General features: G+C 34.9%; 1 protein-coding gene across 1 annotated transcript in view; it reads right to left on the bottom strand.

Moving 5' to 3' along the window:
• Nucleotides 1-1760: 1760 nt before the first annotated feature.
• The window catches only part of CFAP47 (cilia and flagella associated protein 47), a 491966-nt gene continuing 480645 nt past the window's right edge, over nt 1761-13081 (bottom strand). Inside the window, exons 64-65 of the mRNA XM_055338249.1 lie at nt 7512-7680; nt 1761-1973 (exon numbers count right to left, since the gene is read on the bottom strand). Of these exons, the coding sequence (XP_055194224.1) occupies nt 1761-1973; nt 7512-7680 (382 nt within the window). The remainder of the gene's footprint in view (nt 1974-7511; nt 7681-13081) is intronic.

The following is a 13081-nucleotide window of genomic DNA, read 5'->3' as shown; positions in this document are numbered from 1 at the left end:
GTTACGTGCCCTACTCCCCATGTAACTGCTGTAGTCTCTGAATTAATTTGATGCCTTTTGGTCTTCAAGCCACTGATATTCACAAGTGTTGTACTAAGAAATAGTGGAAAGTATATAGTGCAATAGTTTCAAATTATTGGAGAATTTCAGATAGGAGAGCAATTATGACTCTTAGAAGGCTCAATATAAGAGGTTTAAGATTATTTAACTATTATGTATTACCATATACACCAAAATACAAAAACACCACTATAAACATTGTATGTTCATAGCAAATATGATTTTCCTTTCCTAAGGATTTGGAGAAGTTTTATAAAGGCTTTGTGAGAAATATACTCAGAGACTGACCAAACTCCTTCTCACAAACACGATACAGAAAAAGAAAGGACAAATAATCTATGACTCTACTCAAAGAATTATCTTTAGAGAGCCAGAGAATAAGAAAGGCTTTTGGAAATTTACAGAATTTTGGCTTTTATCCTTTTTGAGGATGACAAATCTGGGGTACATGGGCTTCTCCTCTACTGCAGTACCTACAGAAAAGACCAATTAATTGCATAGAGGTGTCCCTAGAATTCCACTTAACACCATGAGAAGAAATTATAATCAATCTATAGTGGTTCCTAAAGGCCATTCCTGCTCTAGCATAAGGTTGTCATTTTTTTTTCTGTAAAGTACCAGAGAGTAAATATTTAAAACTTTGTAGTTATATGGTTTCTGACCATTGGACCTTGTGGTTACAGCACAAAAGCAACCACAGGTAATACACAAACACATGACTGTGGCTATGCTTTCATAAAACTTTATTTATAGACAATGACATTTGAATTAAAAAAAAAGATTTATTTATTATTTGAGAGAGAGAGAGAGAGAGAGAGAGTGCCGGCACATGGCAGGGAGGGGGTAGAGAGAGAGGGAGAGAGAACCCAAGCAGACTCCCTTCTGAGCATAGAACCTGACCCAGGACTTGATCCCATGCCCCTGAGATCATGACCTGAGCCGAAATCAAGAGTGGGACACTTAACTGACTGAGCCACCCAGGCGCCCTTGAAATTTGAATATTATGCAATTTTCTTGTTACTCAATATTCTTCTATTAATTTTTCAATTATGTAAAAATCTTTATCTTTTAGTAAGTATATAAGAATAGGTAGTAGACTAGATCTATAGTTTGCAAATTCTTGTCCCAGTATAGTTCTTTTGTTTTGCACATAAGAAAACAGAACCCAAAAAGGATAAGTGAATTCTTTAAAATGATATGAGTGAATAATTTGTAGCAAAGTCAGTCGCTTCATGTCAAATTCTCTTAAAGATGGTCCATATTTGCTGTTTATTATTATATTTTTCCTGAATGATAAGTACCGAGGAAAATACTCTCCTTTGAGAAAATGAATTTTCCCCAGGATCATTTTGAAGTATATCTATATTATTTAAAGATTCAATATAGAAGTGGATGGACTACATATACTTACATGCATGGATTTTTAAGCTGAAATTTTTTTTTTACTACAAATGTATCCCTGTACGTTAAAAGTGAACCAATCCCAATAATTGCAATCAGTCCATTTTAAAAGACACACATAGCAGAAATCAGGTGCAACATATTCAGAGAATAGATTTAGTCAGACTTTTAAAAATAAAAGAGAGGGCCTATTATCATTAAAACATTATTCATCAGAAATATTCCAAAAGATGAAAGAACAATCATGAAAATATGTTCAAATCTACTTAAGGCTAAGAAATATTTTGCAAAAAATGTATTTATTTATTCTTCAACATCAAAGGCGCACCCTTGATGGGAGAGGACACCCCTGTCCTCAGGAGTTTAGCATTTTCACGAATAAAATTGCGCTGACAAACTGGCTTGCTATGAAACCTCTTATTAGTTGAGTCAATTTTGGCTTTTACATTCATTGGTGGCATGGTAACTTGAGGTAACCCATTGACATCATACAACCAGTACATGTCCGGTGTCTGGAAACAAAGAGAGGAGAGATTTTACATGAAAAATCAGGGACTGAGAAAACTATAGGAAAAAATTTACCAAGTTAATATGGTCTCTCTTCTCCATGCAAGGTATGGGAGAGGTACAAAACTGGAAGTGTGCCAGTAATAAATAATGACCACGGGAAATAAAGTCAAGAAAGCACTTAGCTTTATGAATTAAGAACCACTCACTAAAAGGTCTCTCAAAGTTAGAGGTCTGCCCTGTGGGTGAAATAAGCATCCATCTGATCTGAGCAGAAGCAGTCTATTTTCTTTGCACGAAACTGTTGCCCAGCATGAACGATATAACTAACTGAAACCATATTTTGCAAGAACTTATCCATGAATTTAAGTGTGGCTATAGAACTGACTGGTAAAATATGTTGAACTTCTGTTTTTTAGATTATGAAAGTCTGTAATTAATAGAACCATTTGAAATTACTGAGAATTGTGTAAAATCATTAATGACAGTCACAATCTAAATCCAAGTTAGTACAACTTAGGGATTTATTTAAAAATTCATCATTTTTTTCTGCTTATGCATGGATGGCAATACACATCTGGAATGACCCTATTTTAACTAGAACTGGCCCTCCTATCAGTGCTCATAGTAACTGTGTATTCTGAATCAGGAATCAAAAGCAGAACAAACCAAGGACTATACTATAACTGGACTGAATAACATTTTATTTCACATAAGGATGTTCAGTTTGAAAAACCAAGCTACGTTCTGGTGATTGTGCATATGTCATGGTAAATTTTTGCATTACAGGTGACCTACTTCATGACTACAGGTGCATGAGGTACTTGAAGGGACTTGCATCCATGCCCAACACTCATGTGCAGGAGCGAGGTACATGAAGGGATGTACACTATCTGAAATGTAGTGGGTACCGATAGGAATGACATATATGGATTTGTACCTTCACCCGACCCATCTCCAAGACCCTTTGAAAATAATTATCTATAAAGACAGTATTTTTAAAATCCTAAATATTATTGTATGCATTTCAATTAAGATTCAAATAAATTTGCCATAAGTGATGCTGAGTGGGTATGTGTGTGTGTGTGTGTGTATTTATGTATACATAAGATATATAACCCAAGTATAAAATATGTTTGGAAGAAGTCATTCATGTCCTTTATTCCAACACTCTATATGGTCATAAGAATATGTTTATTTTATAAAGATTAAATATTACAGTTATCATATCTACAGTCAACTTTCTTCAAGTTGTAAATAAATACAATGACTCATGTTTTTGAGAACACTTTAAAGATATAGCTCTATACCTTCCACTCAGAATCTCTTTTTGAAAATATAAATTAAAAAGCTTAAGTTAAAATAATATAAGAATAAATCAGTATCTCCAAGTCACTAGTGCCTCAGAGAATCACTGTGCTGATTTTTTTTTAAGATTTTATTGGGCAGCCCGGGTGGCTCAGCGGTTTAGCACCGCCTTCAGCCCAGGACGTGATCTTAGAGACCCAGGATCGAGTCCCACATCCAGCTCCCTGCATGGAGCCTGCTTCTCTCTCTGCCTGTGTCTCTGCCTCTCTCTCATGAATGAATAAATAAAATCATTTATTTTTATTTTTTTAAAGATTTTATTTATTCATGAGAGACAAGGGGTAGTGGAAAGGGAGGTGGGCAGGGGGATGGGGTGACTGGGTGACAGTCACTGAGGGGGGCACTTGACGGGATGAGCACTGGGTGTTATGCTATATGTTGGCAAATCGAACTCCAATAAAAAAATACAAAAAAAAAGGACACATTCTTAGGAATGGAAACAGCACATTAGTAGATGTGGCCTGTGCCCACCCACATCCCTCAGGTACTTCCATTTCATTGCCTGATCCAACTTCCAATTGCCAATATCCATACCTCTCGACTCAAGAGTTTTTCAGAAAACAAAACAAAACAAAAACAAACAACCCCCCAACTCTCTAGTCCTATCAGATGTAAATATTCTACAGTGTGTGTTCCATGCTATTTTCCATAGAAATCCCATGGGATTAAATTCCAATTGCCCACTGTGGTAGCTGCTTTGATAAAGCACCTTTTATTGGTTTCCATTCCTTTTCTGTCTCATATCCTGGCTTCCCTGCATGTTTCTTGAGATCACATAGGAAATATGCTACTTGGATTTGAATTCGTATTTCAAGTTTGCTTAAGAGAAAATACAAACCAAGATTTATATATATAAATGAAATGCTATTTCTTACAGTTTCACAACAATGATTTATTCCTTCAAAAGCAATGCATTTACATACCTATTACTTATGTCTCGTTATATCTCTAGTTATAACAGGTCCAATGATATTACTTTTGTACAAGCATTATATGTTTTATCTTGGATAATTCTAATAGCTTTCATATTTTTGTATAAACTAAGATTTCTCATGTCTACCATGGAAAGCTGAGTGGACTATTTATCCTCTTTGTGTAACATTGTTTTTTGTATCGATCAAGTTAACATAAGTCTCTCTAAGCTAGTGCTATATGCCTTGTTTAATAATAGGGAAAAGGCAGTTTTTAATCATTCTAAATATGGTTTCATTGAAAGGGAACTTTCTATGATGTTTGCTAAGGAAGTTGAAGTTTCTACAGGCTAATATTTAACTAAACTGTTCTTAAACATCCTCATTTTTATTTCTAAGTAAAGCACAATGAAAGTCATATGTTTCATATATAAGTATTAATTGAATTAATGCTTAAAATCAACAGTTTAAAAAAAGATAATACAGTGAACAGTAATTTTTATTTAGATAATGAAATAACCTTTAAAATTCTTCACATATTATCATGTGGGACATCATGGTATTGTCATTAAGAGCAAGGTTTTACTTATTTATTTATTTTTTTAGAGCAAGATTTTAGAATCAGACAGTGTTTGAACCATGATTTAAAAATCATTGATTTGATGTATGCAATAACTTTTATGAATCTCAAGGGCATTATACTCAGCATAAAAAGCCAATCTTAAAAAGTTACATAGAGTATTATTTCATTTATGTAATATTCTAGAAATTAGAAAATCATAGAGATGGAGAAAAGATTAGTGGTTGCCGGGGTAAAGAAGGAGTTACCCTTTTGGATGTTACCATAAAGAGTTAGCAGGACACGGTTTCCATACTGTTACTGGTTCCCACAGTTGTGTTGGAACAGTTCTGTATCTCAGTTGTTACTGTAGTTATACAGATCTCTGCATGGGTTCAAATTGCCTAGAACTACACACACACACACACGTGAAAAATGCTGAAAATGAAATAGGTCTCTAGCTTAGTTCACAGTATTTTGTCAATGTCAATTTCCTTCTTCTGATATATTATTACAACTCTGTAAAATCTCACCATTGGGAGAAGCTGGGAGGATTCACAGGACTCTATGTACTATTTTTGTGACTCCTTGTGAGTCCTTACTTCAAGTTAAAAAATATGAGATTTATGAGTCCATAGAAAATTTGAACACTAAATGGTATTTGATATGTCATGATACTAAGGAATTATTGTTAATTTTTAGATGTGATAAGGGTATCATGGTTATGATTTGGTTTTTTAGAGAATGGGAAATAGTTGAAGAGAATAGGATGTCTGGGATTTTCTTCAAAATAATATGGAATACGGGGAAGGGGATGAGAATGTATTTGAATTGGCTCAAATAAGTGTTCATATTGGATGATAAGTATATGTAGATTAATTATTCTATTTCTACTAACATTTGGAATTTTCCAAATAATAATAGAATCAACAAAATAGTGATTTCTTAAACACATTTCCACCTCAATTTTCCCTACATAAGCTTTATCAAACTGTACCACTTCAGACTAAATGAAAATTTCACATTTCCATTTGATCCCATATGTCAACTTATTCTCTCACAGAAACCTTTCAATTGTGCTGCCAGTGATTTAATTGTCAAATCAACATAGGGAAACTGGGCACAGATTTTGTTGGGAAAACCTCCAACATAGTTCATTTCAGAAATGTTCACTGTGCAGTAGGTAAAATAAACATCATTTTCACTTGCAAATCTGTTTTTAAATATGTCATTTAATCTCCTTAGAGTAAGAGTATGTCCTCGCTTCTTAAGAGGCAGGTACAACATGATCATTTTAAATTAAGCATCAATATAGCAAAGGGCGATGTGTAGCAAGGCTCCAGAGGCTTTATATTTTTATTACCTGAGGTGTAAGAATTCCCAGAAAGATGAAAAATATAAATAATTTTCTTGAGAAATATTCAACATTATTCTTTTCTCTATTCATTAAAACAGTAACAACACATTCTTCTGCCCATGGCACTGCCTAATTAGTGTCTGATTTAGAAGTCTAGTAATCACTTTGGCACCAGTAGTTGTGTCTTGAAACATAAATACACATCCTTTGTGCCTGTGCTACTGAAAATAGGCACTGGCATTCAGGATATTTTCATAAATAATTTCAAAGTTGTCTTTAGCCTAAAAGCTATTAGTAAAATACATGTGTGAAATCTGATGGAGAAATTTTGCGTACTGCATAAATTTTCAAAACTATGTTTACCTTAACTTTTAAAATAAGATGATCACTCAAGCAGACTTTCATATTAATGGCCCACTTCACATTGTGTCTTTCTCAATTCAAAATAAGTTTTATCTTCTATTTAATTTCCTTCATTTTAGACCTTAACATTTTGGCAATACTTTATGCCTTAATTAAAGATTCCAAAATATCTCTCTCAAATCACCTGAAGTCCTTGAATAGATTATTACAATGAAAGTCATATGTTTCATATATAAGTATTAATAGAATTAATGCTTAAAATCAACAGCTTAAACAAGATATTACAGATAACAATATGTGAATATACAAATCACTTTACAGTCAATATTTATCTCTTCTACATTTTCTTAATATGGAAGGGGAAGAATTCTTTTTTAAAAGATTTTATTTATTTATTTGACAGAGAGCACAAGCAGGGGGAGCAGCAGGCAGAGGGAGAGGGAGAATAAGGCTCTCCATTGAGCAAGGAGTCTGATGACAAGGGGCTTGAACCCAGGACCCTGGGATCATGACCTGAGCTGAAGGTAGATGCTTAACCGACTGAGGCACCCAGGTGCCCTGGGAAAGAATTTCTTACGTCCCACTGGTGATAACTTTTTTGTTATATTCCATACTTACCAGTTCTTTACAGGGCAAAAGGAAATTAAAACTAGATAGAGTAGTTGAAATAGGTTGGCTTTTGAAAGGTAATGTTGCTATTTCTTTACCTGGGTGAAACATTTTCTCCTTTAATGCCTTCAGGGACATCAAACATCCTTGACTATCAGCTTTATTTTTTTATTATTTTTTAAAGATTTTATTTATTTATTCATGAGAGACACACAGAGAGAGAGGCAGAGACCCAGGCAGAGGGAGGGGCAGGTTCTATGCAGGGAGCCTGATGTGGGACTTGATCCCGGGACTCCAGGATCAGGTCCTGGACCGAAGGCAGCACTAAACCGCTGAGCCACCCGGGCTGCCCGACTATTACCTTCAGAGAACTCACCTGTATTACTAATGTTGCTTTGTATTTCCTACCGTACATTTGGGGCTTAAAACCCACCATGATGACAGTTTCTTCAGTATCAAAAGGAGGAAGTTCTCCAACCTGAGGTTTTACAAAAAACTCAGGATCACTGCCAGGTAGAAAGTATGCGGTGAACGGCTCAGGATCTCTAGAACAAAAATATAAATATTAACCTTTAAATTTTATCATTACTGCTTGTGAGAACTTGATGCATTGGACTACAGTTAAACATTAATGCTGCCATGCAGCTGTGAACCTCTTGCTTGTTGCTTTATAATACTGAGGAGGTCTTTTAAAAATTACTGAACAGTGTCATTCTTCCCAGGGTGACAAAATGGAATCTTAAACATTTTTAAATTATGTCTTACATTTTTAGTGCACAAAGAATAAAATGTTGTCCATATAAAAATTTGAAGAACTCAATGTCCCAAATTAAAATGCAATCATTTGTAAATAAATTCATATCCAAAATGCATGGCTAGAACGGCTATCATGAAGCCTTTGTTTTTATGATGATTCCAATGTGATTGCTCACTCTCCTTTATCTTTCCGCTTGTGAAGTGAGATGAAAGTACTTTGCAGGTTCATTAAAGATTCTTGAGCCTCAAGATGACTTGCTATGATTAGAAGTGAACTGAGTGGCATTTAGGATTCAAGTGACCATTTTCAGTCAAGGTTGATTACATTTGAGATGAAGACAGTGAGAGAAGCTGAGGAACTCCTTGGCAGAATAAAACAGGGGAGGAGCACACTGCATGGAAGGTTGTACATGAAGGGTTTTAAACCCAACTTTCTGAGGAGGTGCAAGTAGAAGGTAAAGAACAGTTTCCTAGAAAAGATCCAGCAATGACTCATAAAAAAGAAGATGGGAGATTCAGGTCGGGACTCAGTGATTCAGCAAATGTACTGAGTATCATCTCAGAGGGTTTGAGAAAGTGGACTATGGTTATGGATGGCCTAGATTGGAACCCCAGCTCCATGTAGGTGCATAACTTTAGACAATTTACTGTTTTGTACCTCAATTTTCATATCTGTTAAATGAACCTAGAAACCCCTACAAAGTCATTAGATCAGTACCTGACATGTGGGCTGTGCTCTATAAGGATTCATCAATATTAATATAATCATTATTATTATTATTGTTGTTTTAAAATATCTTATTACCAGGCAATGATGCATGATGCAATGAATTTTAAAAATGTATAAAACAGAATACCCAGGTGTTCTGGTGGAATAGGAGACCCAGAACCTTTTTACTCCCAAGGAACCACAATACAAGGACCAATTCCCATTGTGAGAAATTGAGAAACCAGTTAAGAGACTTGTGCCTTCCACATGAGCACAAAATCAGCTGTTTTGTAGTTAGTAGGAAATTTTGTGGCATGCTCTCCCCAGTCTCCCCTCCACACCAGTGCAGCAGTACACAATTGGAAAGAAAGTATCAGCTTCCATTTTTTTCCCTGGGGAAGGAAAGAGAGGAATGGATCAAATATCCAAAAACTGGACTCTTGGATGCAATGTGAGGGTGTGCTGCCTGAAGGACTGGCTTCTGTCCTGCTTGTCTTGAAGTACTGATGGGACCTGACATATGGTAGATGCATGAGGGTTTGTAAGAACAAACTGGACAGGGTGCTGGTGCTCCAGAGGTCCCCTGGTGGAGCAGACAGAAACTGATATAGTTCAGAAGCCTCTCCCTAAGTGTGTAAAAAGAAGGGTGGAGGGACGCCTGGGTGGCTCAGCGGTTAGGTGTTTGCCTTCAGCTCAGGGCATGATCCCGGGTCTGACATCCCGGATCGGGTCCCACATCGGGCTCCCCTTGGGGAGCCTACTTCTCCCTCTACCTATGTCTCTGCCTCTCTCTCTCTTTGTGTCTCTCATGAATAAATAAATAAAATCTAAAAAAAAGAAAAAAAGAAGGGTGGAACATGTGTCCAGATTTCTGGCTTTTCAGTGGGCTGCTGAGGGTTCTGGTATCTGTCTATCCTATCTTAGTGAACTGACAGAACTTGGTGAAATCTTGATGCCTAAAGGCTGCTGAGGAAAAAAAAAAAGATCTGGTTGGTGTACTGCTGCTTCAGAGTGCCAGGGTACAGAAGACAGCAAAGACAGCAAGAAGTTAGGAATTTCTGAACAATTAGAAACTAGCAAACCCCTCTAATTAGTAATCTTCACACACAGTAATCTTCACATATATCTATATCTATATATCTATATCTATATCTACTCACAAAAGAGATCTGAGGTGTTCCCAGGATCTCTAGTTGGTTTGAGTGGTGAAGATCTTTCCCTGCATGAAACTAGTCTATAAAGACCAAGAGAGGCGGCTGTTTTTTTCAAATATGTGAGGATATCAACACAAAGTTACAAAGACCATGAAGAAACAGGAAAAAATTACGCAATTAAAGGAACAAAAGAAATCTCTCTAGAAATACGCTATAAAGAAATGGAAGTATAGGAATTATTGAACAATTTATTCGAAATAACTGTCATGAAGATGCTCAATACTATCAGGAAAGTAATGCATGAACAAAATGAAGAGACAGAAAATATAGAAAAAGGCCAAACAAATTTTAGAGCTGAAGAAGGGAATAATTGAACTGAAAAACTCACTAGAGGGGTTCAACAAAGGATTTGATCAAGCAGAAGTAATTGGGGAACCCAAAGATAAGTCATTTGAAATTATCCAGTTATAGGAGCAAAAAGAAAATGAAACAGAGTAAAGAAAATCTAAAGGAGTCAAACAGCAATATCAAGTGTCCAATATACATATAATGAGTCTCAAAAGAAGAGAGAAATAGGGGCAGAAAGCTTACATAAAGAAATAATGGTCAGAAAATTCCCAAATCTGAGGAAGCAAAGGGACGTGCAGATTTGTGAAGTCCAACATATTCCAAATGGGATGAAACTAAAGAACTCCACAATGAGACACAGAATCAAAATGTCAACAGTTAAAGACAAAAAGAGTTTTGAAGCAAGAAAAAAATGACTCCTCATATACAATGCCACCCTTGGAAGACCATTAGCAGATTCCTTAGCAGAAACCTTGTAAGCTTGAAGTGAGTGGGGTGATATATTCGAAGTGCTGAAAACAAACTGTCAACCAAAAATACTATATCTAGCAAAATTGTCCTTCAAAAATGAAGAAGATAAAGACTTTCCCGTGATTAACAAAAACTGAGGGAGTTAATCACCATTAGACTTATCTTACAAGACATAGTAGAGGGGAGTCCTTTGAATTGAAATGAAAAGATGTTGAACAGCAACACAAAAGTATTTGAAAGTAAAAATTCACTGCTCAAGGTAAATATACAGAAAAATACACAACGTTGAATGCTGTAATGGGGGTACATAAATTATTTTTATTTGTGGCATAAAAGTTAAAAGACAAAAGTATAAAAATAACTAAAATTATAAAATGTATTAATGGATAAGAATATTAAAATATGTTATCTATATATCACTAGCAAAGTATAGAGATTTTGTATATGATTAAAGTTATCAGATTTTGCATGCAATTAAAATAGATTGTTAAGCCTATAAGTTATTTTATGTAGGCCCCATATTAGCCACAAACACCTACAGAAGATACCAAAAAGAAAATGAGAAGGGAATCAAAGCATGTCACTACAAAAAACATAAATATGCACAAAGGAAGACAGCAAGAAAAGAAAAGATGTACAAAAGAGCTATAAGACATACAAAAACAACAAAATGGCAACAGTAAATCCTTTCCTATTAATAATTACTTTAAATACAAAACAGTCAGACTCTCAGTCACAAGACACAATAGCTGATTGGATAAAAAAAAACAAGATCCAAGTATATGTCTACAAAAGACTAGATTTAAAGATACACATAGGCTGACAGTTAAAGGAAGGAAAGAGATATTCCATGCAAATGGTAAACAAGAGAGCATGGGTAGCCTTACTTATATTAGACAAAGTAGACTTAATAACAATCTGTAGCAGGAGACAAAGAAGGCCATTATATAATGACAAAAGATTAATTTAACACACACACACACACACAGCAGCAGCAGCAGCAGAGCACCTAAATTTATGTACCAAAAATGGACAGAATTAAGGAAGAAATAGACAGCAATAGAATAATAAATAGTAGGAAATTTTAATACTTTGTTTTCAACAATGGATAGAAAACTCCAACAGAAGATCAGCACGAAAAAAGAAGACTGGAACAACACTACAGACCAAATGGATCTCACAGCTATATATAGAAATTCCACTCGACAGCAAAAGCATTTACATTCTTCTCAGGTGCATATCGAACAATCTCTAGGATGGATTGCAGGTTAGGTCAGAAATCAAGTCTGAATTCACTTAAGAAGACTGAAATCATACCAGTTGTCTTTTCCCACCACAATAGAATAAAACTCGGTATCAACAGCAGAAAGAAAATTGGAAAATAAATAAGTATGTGGAAATTAAACAATAAACTCTTGAACAACCACTAAGTCAAAGAAGAAATCAGAGAGATATTAGGAAATATCTTGAGACAAACAAAAATGAAAACACAACATCCCGAAGCTTACAGAATGCAGCAAAAGTAGTACTTAAAAAGAGGTTTACAGTGATAAGAGCCTACATTAAAAAAGAAAGATCTCAAATAAGCAACTTAATTCTACATCTCAAGGAAGTAGAAATAAAGAACAAACTCAACCCAAAGTTAGCAGAAAGAAAGAAATAATAAAGATGGGAACAGAAATAAATCAAATACAGAATTTTAAGAAATCAACTAAGAGTCAAACTAAGATTGGGTTTCTGAAAAGATCAACAAAATTGACATTGAGCTAGACTAAGAAAAGAAGAGAGGAGACTCAAATAAGTAAAATCATAAATGAAAAAGGAGATGTTAACTCCAGAAATAAAAACAATCATAAGAGACTGCTGTGAACAATGCTCCAGATGCTTCAGAAATAAAAACAATCATAAGAAACTGCTATGAACAATTATACACCAAAAAAATTGTAAAACCTAGAAAAAATGAATAAATTCCTAGAAAAATGCAATCTACCAAGACTGAATCATGAAGAAATAAAAAATCTGAATGGACGTATAAATATTAAGGAGATTGAATCAGTAATCAAAATCCTCTGAACAAAGAAAAACCCAGGACCAGATGGTGAATTCAACCAAATATTTACAGAAGGATTAGCACCAACCTATCTCAAACTCTTCCAAAATATTGTAGAGCAGGGAATACTTCCAAAGTTAATTTATTTATATCAATATTATCCTGATACTAAAGCCAGAAAAGACACAAGAAAAGAAAACTACTGGCAAATATCCCTGATGAATATAGATGCAAAAATCCTCAACAAATACTACCAAATGGAATTCATCTGCACATTAATAGGATCATATACCATGTTCAAATAGGATTTATCCTTAGGATGTAAGGAAGGCTCAACATGAGAAAGTCAATATGATAAGCCACTTTCACAAAATGAAGGATAAAAAATACATAATAATCTCAATCTATGCAGAAAAAATGCAAAATCTATGCATTTGACAAAATTCAACACCCTTCTA

The sequence above is a fragment of the Nyctereutes procyonoides genome, unplaced genomic scaffold (genome assembly GCF_905146905.1).
Source record: "Nyctereutes procyonoides isolate TBG_1078 unplaced genomic scaffold, NYPRO_anot_genome, whole genome shotgun sequence".
In the NCBI taxonomy this organism is placed as follows: Eukaryota; Metazoa; Chordata; class Mammalia; order Carnivora; family Canidae; genus Nyctereutes; species Nyctereutes procyonoides.
Note: the sequence above shows the minus strand (reverse complement) of the source record. Positions and strands in the feature narration are given on the sequence as shown.